Source organism: Dendrobates tinctorius, unplaced genomic scaffold (genome assembly GCF_039654945.1).
Source record: "Dendrobates tinctorius isolate UK_male_01 unplaced genomic scaffold, ASM3965494v1 ptg000086l, whole genome shotgun sequence".
Taxonomy (NCBI): domain Eukaryota; kingdom Metazoa; phylum Chordata; class Amphibia; order Anura; family Dendrobatidae; genus Dendrobates; species Dendrobates tinctorius.
This window is the reverse complement of record NW_027361754.1, coordinates 20,887,915-20,906,518: the sequence shown is the minus strand read 5'-3', so window position 1 is coordinate 20,906,518 and position 18,604 is coordinate 20,887,915. Positions and strand designations below refer to the sequence as shown.

Genomic DNA, 18,604 nt, shown 5'->3' with positions numbered 1-18,604 from the left:
TTTATTATGTATTTTGTCAACTGATTATATGCTTTCCCCATGTTCTATGTAAATATGGGGATGTAGGCTTTTGTATTTGGGGTGCACTTAAATTAGGATGTTGTATGGAATTGTTTATAGGTTCATTGAATGTATTCATTTCCTTTTGTGTATACCCATGGGCACTATTATATGCTTATTGAGTCTGCATTATATTAATGATCCCATTGCATATGTGTCATATTATTTTTCATTGTGGTGGTTTCCATTTTTTGTAGGAAGATAGAGGGTTAAATTATATATCTTATCGAGATGAATTTTACTCTGGCATATAGACCTACATGGTGGTAGAAGGCCATTAAATATATTACTGTAATTCCCTCTCTCTCCTTGATCAGTGGTATTGTGCCTACATCCTTACTATCTTGTGCCCTCATGGCCGAGCGCATCGCCATGCTATCTGCGGTTCCGCGCTGTGGCCGGTGTCTCTTTACATGGTGTGCACTGCTCTGGGTCTTCCCGGCGCGTGCACACTGTGTCTGACGCCAGGCTGCAGGGCAGGACCTGCAGACGTCATGGCGCATGCGCCGCAAGCGCCATTGTCAGTATTCCGGGTTTTCTAAATCACCTTGTGAATGAATTTGCCCTTTGTTAAGATGGAGGTTGCTGTTTTTGTGTGCCCTACTTCCTGTTCATGTGTATAAAACCGGCTCAGGTGCTACCTTTCCTTGCTGGAGTATTCTGCTTCCTTCAGCTGTGCTGCTGGTTTCTGAGTGTGCTTCTGCTGTGGCTCTGGGCATTCTCTGTTCTCTGTAGGAAAGCTGCGATCTTCTTTGGAACTTAACCCTTGGTTCATGGTATTTGGTAAGAACTGTGTTCCTGAACTATGTGTGGTTCTTAACCCTTCACTCTTCCTCAATGAGAGCAGTTGGAACTATCACCTACCGTATGCCTTAATGTGAACCTGTTTCTGGACTCACTTGTGTTCATGCAGCTCCAGGGATCAACGGGTGAATCAGCTTTTGGACTTTCCTGTGCTCTTGCTGCATCTGGGATTTACCTATAGACTTGTTCTGGACTTCCCTGTGCTTGCTACATACCTGATTGGACTCTCTCTGCATCACTACGTTGTGAACTGCACCACATCACCTGAGTGTTACACTCACCTGGGATCACATGTTTATGAGGACTCTGTTTTAGGAACTTTACTGAATTGCTATATAGCTTTAGGACTTGTCTCATTTCAGGTTATCAGCATATTGTTTTTGGGTGTCACTGCTGTTATAAAATACACTATTGCACTAAAGTAACCCGCTTCTGTCTGTTCATTGCCCCACGCTATCAGAATCCTCGAGTTCCTACAATAATATTACAGCCATTGTGATTGGCCGATATCGGTCACATGATCGGGGTTAGGGGTTATTTTAAGGCCCTACTGGGACACTTAGCGTTATCGCCTCCTTGATAAAGCGACGGGGGACGTCGCGAAACGCGCGTCGGGGGTACCTACGCTGGGCTCTCCCTCTTCTCCCCTTCCTGGTAAGTTGCCACATGGCTTCTTGTGAAAACTTTATGAGCATTTTCTATGATCTATTGCCACTATGCTCTTATAATAGGTAGCACTAAAGCCCCATTTCTGTTACTGATTTGATATGACTCAGTGCTCTGGTGACTAATATGGTAATAGGACCCTTTTTGGGGCGTCGTGCTATATCTATATATATATTTTTTGTATACTTGCCGGGTTTTTTCCAACTTGGGGAGTTTGAGGGGGTTTTCCCTGGGATATATGTCCATATTTATTCATGAGCACCTCATTATGATCTGTATTGCATTGTTGATATTTAAATAAAGAATTTTGATATTTTATTACAATTATGTGACTTTATGCTCTTTTTGCTCCTCCTGGTTTTTCATATCAGTTGCAGAGCTTATGTTTATGGTGTTGGAGCAGGGTTGTCCCTTGTATCCACACCATTTATTTCACCTATGGGATTTTTGTTGCTAATAATATTTATGTTGTATCAGAGCCTGAATCACATCTACACTGCTCAGTTCTGCTGCATAATATTTATGTTGTATCAGAGCCTGAATCAAACGTACACTGCTCAGTACTGCTGCATATTTATGCTGTATAAGAGCCTGAAACACATCTACACTGCACAGTTCTGCTGGCTAATATTTCTTTAGGTAGTGAAGTGAGGAAAGACGGTAAATCGCAAGTTTCTAAGATTAAAAATGAAATCTTTATTATTACTATGACATTGTAAAAGAAAATTTTTAAAAAAAATTCAAGCTATGGAACACGAGGAAGCATGCTAACACGGAAATTAATCATTAAGAATGACCATCAGGGCCGGACTGACCATCTGGCAAATGCCAGAAGGGCCTGTCTGGTGGTGGGCCACCTTGTCTGCTATGTTGTTAACAGAATCGGTGTTCTCAAGATACCCATACTGCTAAGAGTTGTAACAGAGGTATCATTAGAAATATTGGTCTTGTAGTAAATCTTGCTTTCCTCCATCCAGGGTAATATTAGTATTATATTCCCATCTGATGCTTGAGGACGGGGACAGCATGGGCCTGTGTGATTTCAAATGTCAGGGCTGAATTTTAGCTCCAGTCCGTACCTGATGACCATGGTTGCACAATTATGACTCTGATGCTTATTCAAAGCAAAGAATGTGAAAATATTGCAGACTGCACTCAGAATATATGGAGAATGTAATGTCCGTTTGCTGTGTAAATCTCAAGAGTATAAAGCATAAGTGATCCACAATATAAATATAAAGTGCAAAGTGTGTATGTAATAATGTGGACCACTAAATTGCCACTATAAATATCCCAGCAAATATGTAGAGCTGTGTTTTAAAAGTGACTGGTGCAGGTCACAAGGTAGAGCATAGTGCAAAAAAAGCATAGAGTGTGTGGGGAAATAAAGTTTTTCCAAGGTTCAAAGATAGTACTTACAAAGTGGCATGTGCATGATTCCTGGGTGCTGCGTTCTCCTACCCCGACAGCGCCATTTTGCATATGTGATTCTTCCAAAGAGGGCTGCTCTGTTCTGCTGCACAATATTTATGTTGTATCAGGGCCTGAATCACATCCACACTGCTCAGTTATACTGTATAATATCTATGTTGTATCAAAGCCTGAATGACATCTACACTGCGCAGTTCTGCTGTCTAATATTTCTGTTGTACCAGAGCCTGAATCACATCTACACTGCACAGTTCTACTGTTCAATATATGTTGTATCAGAGCCTGAATCACATCTACACTGCTCAGTTCTGCTGTATATTTGTTGCATCAGAGCCTGAATCACATCTACACTGGTCATTTCTGCTGTACAAGATTTATGTTACAGTCATGGCCAAAAGTATTGACACCCCTGCAATTCTGTCAGATAATACTCAGTTTCTTCCTGAAAATGATTGCAAACACAAATTCTTTGGTATTATTATCTTCATTTAATTTGTCTTAAATGAAAAAACACAAAAAGAATTGTCCTAAAGCCAAATTGGATATAATTCCACACCAAACATAACAAAGAGGGTGGACAAAAGTATTGGCACTGTTCGAAAAATCATGTGATGCTTCTCTAATTTGTGTAATTAACAGCACCTATAACTTACCTGTGGCACCTAACAGGTGTTAGCAATAACTAAATCACACTTGCAGCCAGTTGACATGGATTAAAGTTGACTCAACCTCTGTCCTGTGTCCTTGTGTGTACCACATTGAGCATGGAGAAACGAAAGAAGACCAAAGAACTGTCTGAGGACTTGAGAAACCAAATTGTGAGGAAGCATGAGCAATATCAAGGCTACAAGTCCATCTCCAAAGACCAGAATGTTCCTGTGTCTACCATGCGCAGTGTCATCAAGAAGTTTAAAGCCCATGGCACTGTGGCTAACCTCTCTAGATGTGGCCGGAAAAGAAAAATTGACAAGAGATTTCAATGCAAGATTGTGCGGATGTTGGATAAAGAAGCTCCACTAACATCCAAACAAGTTCAAGCTGCCCTGCAGTCCGAGGGTACAACGGTGTCAACCCGTACTATCCGTCAGCATCTGAATGAAAAGGGACTGTATGGTAGGAGACCCAGGAAGACTCCACTTCTTACCCCGAGACATAAAAAAGCCAAGCTGGAGTTTGCCAAAACTTACCTGAAAAAGCCTAAAACATTTTGGAAGAATGTTCTCTGGTCAGATGAGACAAAAGTAGAGCTTTTAGGGCAAAAGCATCAACATAGAGTTTACAGGAGAAAAAAGAGGCATTCAAAGAAAAGTACACGGTCCCTACAGTCAAACATGGCGGAGGTTCCCTGATGTTTTGGGGTTGCTTTGCTGCCTCTGGCACTGGACTGCTTGACCGTGTGCTTGGCATTATGAAGTCAGAAGACTACCAACAAATTTTGCAGCATAATATAGGGCCCAGTGTGAGAAAGCTGGGTCTACCTCAGAGGTCATGGGTCTTCCAGCAGGACAATAACCCAAAACACACTTCAAAAAGCACTAGAAAATGGTTTGAGAGAAAGCACTGGAGACTTCTAAGGTGGCCAGCAATGAGTCCAGACCTGAATCCCATAGAACACCTGTGGAGAGATCTAAAAATGGCAGTTTGGAGAAGGCACCCTTCAAATATCAGGGACCTGGAGTAGTTTGCCAAAGAAGAATAGTCTAAAATTCCAGCAGAGCATTGTAAGAAACTCATTGATGGTTACCGGAAGCAGTTGGTCGCAGTTATTTTGGCTAAAGGTTGTGCAACCAAGTATTAGGCTGAGGGTGCCAATACTTTTGTCTGGCCCATTTTTGGAGTTTTGTGTGAAATGATCGATGTTTTGCTTTTTGCTTCATTCTCTTTTGTGTTTATTCATTTAAGACAAATTAAATGAAGATAATAATACCAAAGAATTTGTGTTTGCAATCATTTTCAGGAAGAAACTGAATATTATCTGACAGAATTGCAGGGGTGTCAATACTTTTGGCCATGACTGTATATCAGAGCCTGAATCACATCTACACTGCTCACTTCTGCTGCATTTTTATGTTGCTGCTGCTTCTGAACACGTTTTATAATAACATTATAATCCTGTATGACAAAAGAATCTGCAGCTTTGTACTATACTTTTCCTTTAGTTTCATATTGTTTTCAGTAGATTTGCTGTCAGTAAATGAGAAAATTCCTGTTTACATCCAGAGGCAGGAAACCCATGAAAAAAAAATTAATTAACCCATGAAAAAAAAATTAATTAAGCTTCCATCTGATAAGCATGATGGCATTCAGTCTAGATACCTGTCTGTAAAGCCAATACATCAGCACAATTCTATTAAAGTTGCGTATCACTGAAGATGCATAGCATAGACTGGAAACATAGTTTAATAGCCGCCGGAGACTGAGACCCAGAGGAGACTAGTCGGATGGGCAGGTCCCTGGTGGCTTCTCCCGAATTGCCCCGCTGCTAGTGACTGACAAGTCTCTCGCTACAGGCACAAACAGGGAGAAGCCATGGTCTTATATGTGCCGCCCGTGGATCAAGCAGCATGTATCAGCTGTCAGGTTGTCTTTAATATCATTTTAAAGGGGTCTGTACCAAGTTGATATGGAAGAGAAACAGAAACAAACGAACATGTGAAACAGAGCCTAAGTAATACAGAGGCTTGCTGGGGGTCCCACCACTGATAAGATGCTGATGGGACCGCCAGTGCAGGCCATCTAAATTCCGCCAACATTGATTGACAGCAGCATTTAAATGGCTAAACAGAAGCAATGAGAGCAGCTCCAATCGCTGTAGTTATAGGCGGATACTGGCTTTACGGCACACCAGCATCTGCCCACTATAATGCGGGCTCAACACCTGAGCCTGCTCTGTACTCCGAGCACCCAACCTGCGACCAAAATGTACATCACTGGTCAGTAAGCGGTTAAGATAAAATCTTCCAAGGTGCTATTGAACAGGTCAGCATTACTGGATAAATTAGATAGGTTTACAAGGAGGCACACTGGTTTGTTTCCCAAAAATCAAGCAAAAATCAACAAATGATGCCACAGCATATATTAAGTGACAGCTCGATATACAGGTGTATGGCTGCGGCCCAGGGTCTATATATAAAAAAGCCTGTGCAAGAATCTAACATTCCTGTCTCTTTATAGTTCGTTCTGGCACAATGTCCGATCCGCTCTATATAACACCACAATAGCTGTAGCTTTGGAATCCGCTGCCCCACTTACACATACCAAAACTCGCAAAATCAACAGACAGCCCTGGCACACCAGCCTGACCAAAGAGCTGAGGCGAGCTTCCAGGGCTGCTGAGCGCAGATGGAAAAGATCCCACTCCAACGAGCATTTCATCGCATTCAAACAGTCCCTCACTACTTTCAAGACCACACTCGCCACAGCTAAACAAACCTACTTCTCATCTCTCATATCCTCCCTGTCTCACAACCCTAAACAGTTATTCAACACCTTCAATTCTCTCCTCCGCCCCCCAGCACCTCCTCCCTCCCCACTCATCTCAGCTGAAGACTTTGCCTCATTTTTCAAGCAGAAAATTGATAACATCAGGGACAGTTTTGGTCAACAACCCCCAGAGCCCTTCCTCCCGACTTCCCAGCCCTCCACCTTCAAAACCAACTTCTCCACCATTACAGAAGATCGACTCTCCACTCTACTCTCAAGATCACATCTCACCACCTGTGCACTCGACCCGATCCCATCCCACTTCATCCCAAACCTCACCACAGTCTTCATCCCAACCCTAACCCATCTCTTCAACCTATCACTAACAACTGGTGTTTTCCCCTCAAGCTTTAAACATGCCTCCATCACACCTATCCTCAAAAAGCCCTCTCTTGACCCATCCTCTGTATCTAGCTATCGCCCTATATCACTTCTCCCATACGCCTCCAAGCTACTGGAACAACACGTCTACCTTGAACTGTCCTCCCATCTCTCTTCTTGCTCCCTCTTCGACCGCTTACAATCTGGCTTCCGGTCACACCACTCCACTGAAACTGCCCTTACTAAGGTCACCAATGACCTCTTAACTGCCAAGAGCAAGCGACATTACTCTGTCCTCCTCCTCCTGGACCTGTCGGCTGCCTTTGACACAGTGGACCATTCCCTATTATTACAGACCCTCTCATCCCTCGGCATCACAGACTTGGCCCTCTCCTGGATCTCATCATACCTAACAGACCGGACATTCAGCGTCTCCCACTCACACACCACCTCCTCACCTCGCCCCCTATCTGTCGGAGTCCCACAAGGTTCAGTCCTAGGGCCCCTGCTGTTCTCTATTTACACCTTTGGCCTGGGACAGCTCATAGAATCTCATGGCTTTCAGTATCATCTTTATGCTGATGACACACAGATCTACATCTCTGGACCAGATATCACCTCCCTACTAACCAGAATCCCTCAATGTCTGTCCACTATTTCATCCTTCTTCTCCACTAGATATCTGAAACTCAACATGGACAAAACAGAATTCATCATCTTTCCCCCATCTCACGTGACCCCCCCTACGAACCTATCAATTACAGTAAATGACTGCCCACTCTCCCCAGTCCCACAAGCTCGCTGCCTCGGAGTAATCCTTGATGCTGATCTCTCCTTCAAACCACATATCCAAACCCTTTCCACTTCCTGCCGACTTCAACTCAAAAATATTTCACGCATCCGTTCATTCCTCACCCAAGAATCTGCAAAAACCCTAGTCCATGCCCTCATCATCTCTCGCCTTGACTACTGCAACCTCATGCTCTGCGGCCTCCCCTCAAACACTCTCGCACCCCTCCAATCTATTCTAAACTCTGCTGCCCGACTAATCCACCTGTCCCCCCGCTATTCCCCAGCTTCTCCCCTCTGTCAATCCCTTCACTGGCTCCCAATTGCCCAGAGACTCCATTACAAAACCCTAACCATGACATACAAAGCCATCCACAACTTGTCTCCTCCATACATCTGTGACCTCGTCTCCCGGTACTTTCCTGCACGCAACCTCCGATCCTCACAAGATCTCCTTCTCTACTCCCCTCTTATCTCCTCTTCCCACAATCGCATACAAGATTTCTCTCGCGCATCTCCCCTACTCTGGAACTCTCTACCACAACATATCAGACTCTCACCTACCATCGAAACCTTCAAAAAGAGCCTGAAGACCCACCTCTTCCGACAAGCCTATAACCTGCAGTAACCACCGATCGACCAAACCGCTGCACGACCAGCTCTACCCTCGCCTACTGTATTATCACCCATCCCTTGAAGATTGTGAGCCCTCGCGGGCAGGGTCCTCTCTCCTCCTGTACCAGTTATGACTTGTATTGTTTAAGACTATTGTACTTGTTTTTATGTATACCCCCCTCACATGTAAAGCGCCATGGAATAAATGGCGCTATAACAATAAATAATAATAATAATAATAATAATGCTCGAAGCCAGCGGCTGGAACGGTGACCACATTTTCTGCATATTTGTCTCAGAAATCTGTTATAGCACAAAAGCGTCCATTCCTATAAATGATACACACAAAAATGATTGAGGATTAAAACAATGAAAACGCAAAAGATATAAAGATTCAAAGAAATCTTTATTGAAGATTAAACGCATAAATAAATTAAAAAAAATTTAACATGATCAAGCTATAGGAACAAAAGAGAAAAGGAGCATGGGAGCACGCCCCCACAGAAGAAGCATTTGCGAAACGGCGCTGTCGGGGTGGGAGCACCCTTGGTGATTTTGATGCACGGGCCATGTGCAACACTGTTCTACTAATGAGGGCTAACCCTGGTGTTTCTGTCTACTCCTGAAAGTCGTTATGTCACATTTATATTTTATATTGTATTCTAATAAAAATTGAACTTTTTATTCACCGGTGCACTCCTTATTCTCCTAAATGTTTCCATTTCTTTGGAGTTGGTGTATATTGTAATTGTGGGTGGACCACCACGGTGTGGTACCACCCTGCATATAGCATGCAACTGAGGTTCTTGTTTGCAATTATACGGACATTGTATGTTTCCCTACGTGTGAAAATGACAAACTTCTCAGGGAAACTAAAGTGATCACACGACCTTGGGATGTTTCTCCACTTGGAATGCGCTGCGGGAACAGAAATAAACACGGGCAACAGAGGAGACATTGTTTCCTGCCAAGATCTGGCACATTGAGCCAAACTTGTACAAGTTGTTCAACTTTTACTATTTTTTTTTAAACAGCTGCCAATGTAATAAGATAATAAAAAAAACCCACTATTGACCTCCAGGGGGAGTGAAGGGTGACCACAGGGTCACCAAATACTAACACTAGGGATTCACTGTATGAAAGTGTTAAAGGGGTGATCTAATCACAACAGCCCTATGCAAATTGAGAGCTGTTTTTATAGCGGCTCTACACTCTGGGGGTCCCCTATGACATCTATATCCCCTAATAAAGCAAATATTAAGGGGTTGTCCTGGCCTAAAGGATCTATGAGCACTTACTCTGTACTATCCAATGCTGTACATTATCCATTACCACCATTGGTTTATTCTGTAACTTCCAGATTAAATTTGTGCCTCTGCTTCCAGCTGGATCTCTGGGATCATTCAATGGCTTTGTGTCTTTCTTCTTGGTTCTGCAAGGCAATCTCTTCTCTTAACTTTTTGGACCACCCACAGATATTATTGGCCTGGAGACCATTTTACATGAGATATTGGCTAAGGTTACTCAGGAATCAAGACACTGGTGTCTGGCTATGCATAATTTTTGCATCAGGTGATAAGAGCCAGAGGGGCAGCAGGTCATACCAGCCAGAGGGGAAGCAAGTCATAACAGCCAGAGGGGAAGCAAGTCATAACAGCCAGAGGGGAAGCAAGTCATAACAGCCAGAGGGGAAGCAGGTCCTAACAGCCAGAGGGGAAGCAGGTCATAACTAGAGTTAAGTGAATTTGTTCGGGTTCCCTCTCATTCGGCAAGCTGTAGCGCTTACAGAATAAGCTGCAGGGGGAATTCGGATTCCTGGATGGCTGATCAGCTGATCGGCGCCACAGCTGCATGTGTCGCGGCTGTGTCACAGTCACAGCACATGTATGGAGAGCCCAACAAACAGGCTCTCCATGCATGTGCTGTAACTGTGACACAGCCGCGACACATGCAGCTGTGGCGCCAATCAGCTGATCAGCCGTCCAGGAATCCGAATTCCCCCTGCAGCTTATTCGGTAAGTGCTATAGTTTGCCGAATAAGAGGGAACCTGAACAAATTCACTCAACTCTAGTTATAACAGCTAGAGGAGATCTACTAAGATACTGAATAATCCTGAACGAGTAAATTTAGCATTTTGTGCTGAATTTGGAGAAAGCACTGGTTATATTAGTTGTGTCGAGCGATTTCCATTGTTTTATTGCAAACATCAGAAAGTTGGCAAATTTTGCTAATAAAGCTGAATAATTTGGTTTGCACTGGTATAATAGTTGTAATTATCTCAGGTCTTATATAAAGATCACTTCAAAAGAGACACATTAATAAATATGATACACACAACCTAAAAAAATTGTTGAGGATTAAGACGATGAAAATGCGGGACATGTGCAATACTGTTATACTAATGAGTGTTAACCCTGGTGCTTCTGTCTACTCCTGAAAGTCGTTATGTCACATTTATATTTTATATTGTATTCTAATTTATATTTTATATTGTATTATAATAAAAATTGAACTTTTTTTATATCCGTGTAATGCAGCTCTCTGTGCATATACTGCTCATGCTGAACACACGGATCTAATGGCGGTAACCGCTAGACATCACAATGGTCAATTCCATAGGGTTAGACTGAGGAATAGTATCCTGTGCTGCATTAACCTTTGGAGAGAGCTCAGGAGCTGCGCTCTCTCCACAAGCCTTTGTATATTACATAGCTTGCATGTGTATCCGAGCTCCAATCGCATCTCTGACATTGGCATCTAAATGACGCCATTGCCACCAGCTTCCATTGGCCATCTGAGATGTAGCTGATGAATTACTTTGGAAGGCCACCGTCACTGCCATCTTGGTCCTTCAATGAAGCTCAGCCACAGGCAGGACTTCATGGAAGAACAGTGACTTCACTATGCAGTATACTGCAACACTGAGATATTTCATTTTATAGTATGAGATCAAACGATCGAAGGTTCAAGTCCCCTAAGGAGACTTATAGGTAAAAATAGAAAAAAAAGTTTAGAAAAAAATATATAAAAGTATAAATCGCTCCTTTAATAAAAAATAAACATGTTCGGTACTGCCATGTGCAAAATGTCAGATCAAAAAATAGCAAATGATTTAATCCATAAAAAAACAGAATTTTTTCAGTCTCTGCTCCTCAAAACTGCAAAAAAAATGAGATAAAAAGCTATCAAAAAGGCACAAATACCAATAAAAATGTAAAAAATACGGACCTCAGAAAACGGTGACCAATTTCAGAAAAAAATGTTTACCACTAAGATGAAAAAAAAGTGTGGTTCATAGAAGATCCATAACTATTAGCATATACTGCAATGTTGAAGCAATGCAATATATACTGTAACATAAGTAATGCTACAAATATAGAACGAAAAATATAGGAAAATGTAATATAGATGGTTTCTGAAAATATATAAAAAAAATCAAGTTTGAATCACACCCTCCCCCTTTTCTACATCCAAAAATAAAGAGATTAAATTAAAAATAATACTTGTTCAATATAACAGTGTCCATAAAGTTTGTCTATGAAAATCTGAAATTAAACTATAAAATAACAAAATCCAAAAACTCAAAATTGCCATTTTTTTGGCTGCCGAACTGCTCCCAGGAATACAATGTAAAGTGATTAAATATTGCCAATAAAAACTATAGCTTGGCATGCAAAACACAAGCCCTCAAATAAAAAGGTACGGGTCTCAGAAAATATTGACACAACCCATTATATTTTTCATTTTCAAAAATTTGTTTAAACCACTAAAATAGTAAAAAAAAAATAAAAGTTCTAAAATAATAATAATTTTTCAAAAAAGTTTGGTATCACTGCAATTGTACTCATCTGGGGAATCAGATTACCAGGTCAATTGTACCGCACAATGAATGGCGTAAAAATGAAACAAAAAAAATGGAGGAATTGTTTTTTGTTTTTTCTCACCATTTTCTCCCACCTGGAATTTTTTTTTCTCTATTTTTCAGGACATTATATTTAAAGCTGCAACTGCAAATACAAATGTTCTGACTCTTGGAAAAAGGGGAGAAAAAAAAAAGCAGAAAAATGAAAATTGGCCGAGCAAGTGTATGGGACCGTAGTGGGGTCCGTACCCGGACGCTCGCACTATATCACACAGGTGGTATTAATGTTACAGCTATTATGTAACAGTAATGTGACACACAGTAATACAATTCGGCATGTTGTATGCTGACGGAGATGGCGGAGAGGTCACAATACATATTTCTTCATCCCACTTCATAAGACGTGGACCCACAGAAGGGCAGTGGGCCAGAGCTGGATTATTCAGGTCTATGGCAGGAGGAATACGCTGCTCTCTGCGGCTGGGATCACATTATCAGCTGTCAGATCTCAGAATGAACTCATCCCTTGTCATGTCGCAGTACGGTAGCTGAAATGATCCTGCTGTCCGCTAATCCAATGTGCACAGAGATAATCAGCATCTCTATTACTTGCTGATCCAATGACTTGTCCAGAGAACAGAAGATTTGTCTTTTCTCATATCCTCCGTCTATCCACTGAATGGGGGCAGACAGGCGTGCTGGGATAATGAAACCATCTGACAGCACTTTTCCAGAAAGTTCAATGTTGGGGTGCCGGGGAGGAGCACAAGAGCCGCCACTCTGTATATAAGGCCATTGGATTTTGGTGGGTGAATCAAACACTGAACAGTTCTGTCTGACAGCTACCACCAAACGCCTGAAGAACATGGATGTGACAATCCAACATCCCTGGTTTCGCCGCCAATTTGTCTCCTTCTTTGGCCCAAACAGGATCTTTGAACAGAGTTTTGGAGATCACCTTCAGGAGTCTGAACTCTTTCCCACCATGCTGTCCCCTTTCTACTTCAAATATCCTTTCCTTAGACTTCCATCCTGGATAGAAAGTGGCTTCTCAGAGGTAATTCTCTACTTGTTTTGTTCGTTTCATGTAGTACAATCTATAGGGACTGCGACTCCTTAGCTGTTGTGAGATTACAACTCCCAACATGTTCTGTTAATTCATCCAGGATATGGGCTAAAATTATGAAAAAAAAAGTCAGAACGTCGTTGTGGGAAGTCAGTAGATGAAGCTTTTAACTGTTTAGGTTCCAGAGGGTATAGCGGTAAAATATATGTTACTATTTGGGAGTAAAATGGCAATTAATCTTATAATAAAGGGACAAGGCGGATAAAAAGAGGAGGGACTGAGTGTAAATACTTGCATTTTTGGTTTTGTAATGCATGCTTAGGAAAAGGTTTTTGAGTAATTGTTGGGTCATCTCACATGGGATATCCACTACATCTAAGGACTGTAAGCTATGACCATTCTCTGCCCTGGAGGAATCACTATGATAGAGGAACAATATCTGATATTCCAGTTGTATCTTTCTGTATGTGAATGGATTTTTATTAGGAACTATAGGGGTGCAACGTAAAACCCGACAGTATTATTTAAGAGCATATGGCGGTATTATGCTGGGAATTATAGGGCAGTATTGCTTTTGGCTTAAAAAACATATATTAGGATGGGGTTTGCATAACCATAAAGATGTGTGTGTGTTTTGATGGAGGTTTTCGGTCACGCATCTTTGCACATTTTGGGAATGAGTCGTACGTGATGTTGGACATACAACACTCAAAAAAAAATTAAATTGCAGACAATTCGCAAGGGAGTCCTAATCACAGTCATGTGATTTACAGTAACGTCTAAGCTGGCAAAGGTGCAACCAAAAATCTTGCAGGTTTGCAGCTGCATTATATGATGTCTTGCAAACTGACCGCATTCGCAATCAGCGCTTGCAATGTTGTAATGTGACGCTCATGTGGCGTTTTGTTACGTGGACGCTATATGGTGTCAGTATTTGGATCGTATATTGTAGTATTATCAAGACACGATATGATATGAGCTTGGGAGGCATAGCCTTTCATGCTTTAAAGTGCTAAAATCTGTCATGATCACAACTAAATGGACTGCCAGATCACTGAGGGATTAGATTACAGCTGTTTACTGAAGTCTATGGAGAGTGAGGGCAGATAGTAAGAGCAGAACAAAAATCAAAAAGACATACACAGACTCTGATGCTTCTTTTTATTAAGTGCTTTATCTCACTTTCCATAGTGTTACACACCTGTCCCAGGTATCCCAGGCTCCACTTCCTTCCTCTGGGTTCGCTGCCCTCTGCTGTGCTCGAAGTTGGGTTTTGCAGGTAGCCCGTAGTGGATCAATGATATCATCTCCCTAGACCTATTTAAGATACATTTAGACACATGTGAGTTTTGGGATTCAGACTCTAGTAGATCCTTGTTTGGTTTACTCCATTACTTGTGCTTGCTGTGTTTTCAACTTGCATTCATCCTTGCTGGATTCCACTTTGTTCGTCTTCCTTCTCCTGAGATTCCTATGTGTGCCCAGTCCTCCCTGCCCACGTGCCTTCCTGCTTGCTGCATAAATGCCCAGGGTCTGTGTGCTCACTTGGACATGAGGCTTAGAGGATCCACTTTACCTGTGGATTCAACTCAGAGCAGGATTCACAGCTACACTGCTCAGTACTGCTGTATAGGTCTCTATACTGATGCTTCTGGACGTGCTACATAGAAACAAGTGAACAGAAATCCCTCATGTCCCTCATACACATCACACACAGACATCAGAATGGCTACTCTCCTCGCACTAGCTCAGAGAAATCTGAAAATTAGAGCTATATTCTGTATTTTCACCAGTTTTCCCTCTTTCACTAATTCAGACTTTTTAAAATAAAACCAAAATTGTTTCCCCTAAAGATCACTGATGATATAAGGTGTCTTGGTTTGGTCTCTGTGTGAGATCACAAGTACTGTACATTCTTGCCCCACAGTAATAAATCAGTTGGCGCAAAGAGATTCCCTTATTAATACGTACATATCCTCTTACAGTACAGACATGTAGTCAACAGCTCTCCTTGACATGTAATTCGTTTTCCTTATGAAATGCAGAAACACGAGCCGTCGTACAGTGATGTTATGGGAGATTGAGTTATGCAATCATGTTTATTTTCGAGTTCTTGTATTTCCTCTTGAAGCAGATGGTATTAATTTGGGATCTTCACTGGGGTTGCATTAATACCAATACTATCCTGGTCCATCTCCTGCCAGTCGTTAGCTGTCCCGCAGTGGTGCCGTTCTACCTACATGACATCAGCGGTCATGCACCACCATCATGGCTAATACCACGGCTAGAGCAGTCAGATGACTATAGTCGGGACAAGGCAACCATGAATGACCAACATGACCACCAAAGCGGCAGCACGGGAACTATACTTATGACTTTATTTAGGAAACCATCTGAGGGATGACCTAATGTTCCTGGTCATGTTGAAAGGCTAACACATTGCCCTTCAGGGTAGCTACTTCCAAATCGATGACACTAGAGAAGTTCCTTTTGTTCCAGGAGAGAGAGAATGGATGATTACCAAAAAAGACTCAACTTCTTATTAATGGGCCCAGGGAGGTGGGAAAAAATTAGAAAAAAACCTGTTACTTACCTGCCGGACTAGAGGTGCTCCACCGTACACAGCATTGTCACTTACCGATCTGTTGGGATCAACATTTGTCGGGGACGTTACGTGAGCTCTAAAGCCTCCTAGCGGAAGAAACAGTATTGATGGTGATCCAATCTGTCTGGCAGGTCACGTTATGCTGAGTACAGAAGAGTGGCGCTGGTATAAGGGGTTTTCCAGTAATGGACAACCCTTTAAAGAGTGAGTACCTATAAGGCAGAATCGAAGGTATCTTATTTAGACAGCCAACCCTGCACTCATAAAGAGGCAATGAATGCCTGACTTGGCTAATATCCCTGGTCATGTTACAAAGCTCAGTGAAGGGTCGGACATTGACTTACAGAGTAGCTGCCTCCAATGGGAGTATCGTTTTCTTTCCTTCCAGTCTAAGCCTTAATATTATATCAACTGGACAACCCTGCAAAGAGATGTAACCAGGCAGGTAGACACAGCAGGACTTAAATTATGCCTAAAAACAGACTCAATTATCCTGTACATTTTCGGGAACCAGACTGTAAAAGCAATGAAGTCTTGCAAAACCATATCTGAAACTTGGGCTTTTCAGGGGCTTTCCTGGGAGGAGGTTGGGGCGTTGGCTTAGATGTCCTCAATATTGGTGTACATTGTGGTAAGTACAGTATGATTCAAATATGTTTTAGTTTTATGTTCTCAAATGTCAAGATACATTTTGGAGGAGAACCTCCATATTTAGGTGGTTTTCTAGGACCACTATAGTGATGGCCTATCCATTCTACCACAGTTATGACACGCTCTATCGTCTTCCACAGATGAGAATGGAAAAGGACAAGTTTTCTGTTAACCTCGATGTGAAACATTTCTCCCCAGAAGAGCTGAAAGTGAAAGTGATGGGAGATTTCATTGAAATCCATGGAAAGCACGAGGAGCGTCCGGTAATAATTGGGATCCTCCTATTGGACCCTTCTTTATTTGGCTTTGATGCCACTTGCACTACATTACTCTCCATTTTGATTTCCGTCAAGCTTTGTTGTATATTAGCTGTATTATTGCTGTCAATTTTAGCCAAATCAAAAAAAGTCAATCATTTTTCCCCGGGAGTCCATTTGGAGCCATTATAAAGATCTGCCACCACATTTGGTGCTTGTTGTCCTTCTGTAAGCAATTCCTTCTTTCCACCAAGTGACCCACCTGTCATGTGAGGCAGAAAAAAACTGAAGCAAGACTTTTCCCAGGGTTTTTTGGTGCAATGAAATCCATAATTCTGTAGTATTTAGCTTGGTAAATGCCTCTGGAATTACTAGTCTACAGTTGGTAGCTATAGCACACGACCATCCTTAGTATGGAGGTCCCTTGACCCCAGCCCATTTATCTTGGTCTAGACGCATCATGCCTTTTTGTCCATTCCCAATAATGGATCATCTTAGCTTCACGTAGTAGAAACTTTCTATATGAGATGGTTTCTGAAGGTTTCAGAAGCTCCCGGAAGATCTGCAAATTCCTCCAGGAGGACCGAAGTTCTTCCCTTTTCCATGAGGCTTACAGATGTTCCAGGAAAGTTAATAAGTTTGCTAATTACAGATAGCAGACTAAATAAAAGTGGCCTTACATTTTCAAGTTCCCAGCTTAAAGCTATTCCCATGGCTTAGACATATGCCATACATATCTCCCTTAAAAACAAAAGGATTGGGCATGTTGACTTGTAACATGCATGATTCTTTTCTCCTCTTGAAAGTCAGCTGAACTTTGAAGCTTATGAACCCCAAGGCAAAATGTCCAACAGTGCCCCCAAATATTACAGATCTTCAATAGTGCAAGTCTTCTTCTTTTGGTCCCCTCCAAGGCTCCAGGATTGGGTGAAACCGCCACTTTTACACCCCCAATAGATGGCAGGTCTTGCTGAAATCTAATATATATGGTCACTATGCGTCAACGTTATCCATTAATCTTACAACTGGCTATTCTCTCACTTCCCAGGATGAACACGGCTATGTTTCCAGAGACTTCCAGCGTAGATATAAAATCCCTGTGGATGTTGATCCTCTCTCCATCACTTCATCCTTGTCCTCAGATGGAGTTCTGACCGTAATTGGACCAAGAAAACTGGCTGACGTTCCTGAGCGCTCCATCCCCATCACCCGTGAAGAGAAGGTGGCCATCGGTGCTGCTCCCAAGAAGTAGAATCTCTCAGCATTTCCAGCTAGAGAAGACACCTTTCCACCCTGCCAGAGAGAGTGCGCGCGTACTACACTGCTACATGTATTTATTTGTGCTGTCCTGTGACCAAACCAAATTACTAATGAGAATAAAGATAAAGAGAAGCATCTGCAAGTGGATTATTACCGATGAAATCATTACATAAGTCAGAAGGGACTCAGAATGTTTTATGCAATTTAATAACCTAATATCCCACTCAACTGCAGCACACAACAAAAGAACATGAATAAGAATATTTATAATCCAAGTATGAATGTGATATGTCACAGCTCACCTCCTCCTCCTGTACAATGACTGATAACACCTCTATATACAGTAACACAGGATCCACTATTCACAGTAGGTGATGTCACAGCTCACCTCCTCCTCCTGTACAATGACTGATAACACCTCTATATACAGTAAATGATCCGCCATTCACAATATGTGATGTCACAGCTCACCTCCTCCTCCTCCTCCTGTACAATGACTGATAACACCTCTATATACAGTAGATAACACAGGATCCACCATTCACAATAGGTGATGTCACAGCTCACCTCCTCCTCCTGTACAATGACTGATAACACTTCTATATACAGTAACACAGGATCCACCATTCACAATAGATATCACAGCTCACCTCCTCCTCCTGTACAATGACTGATAACACATCTATATACAGTAGATACGGGATCACTATTCTCAATAGGTGATGTCACAGCT

General features: G+C 42.1%; 1 protein-coding gene across 2 annotated transcripts in view; it reads left to right on the top strand.

Annotated features, from left to right (window-relative positions):
• Positions 1-18,006, top strand: part of LOC141097756 (alpha-crystallin B chain) — a 57,723-nt gene extending 39,717 nt beyond the window's left edge. The window contains exons 1-3 of one of the 2 annotated variants that reach the window (XM_073585141.1): positions 12,695-13,089; positions 16,495-16,617; positions 17,660-18,006. In XM_073585141.1, the coding sequence (XP_073441242.1) occupies positions 12,898-13,089; positions 16,495-16,617; positions 17,660-17,863 (519 nt within the window). In that variant the 5' untranslated portion in view covers positions 12,695-12,897 and the 3' untranslated portion in view covers positions 17,864-18,006. Of the gene's footprint in view, positions 1-12,694; positions 13,090-16,494; positions 16,618-17,659 lie in introns of those variants that run through there. The other variant, XM_073585142.1, reaches the window with a different exon arrangement.
• The last annotated feature ends 598 nt before the right edge of the window (positions 18,007-18,604 follow it).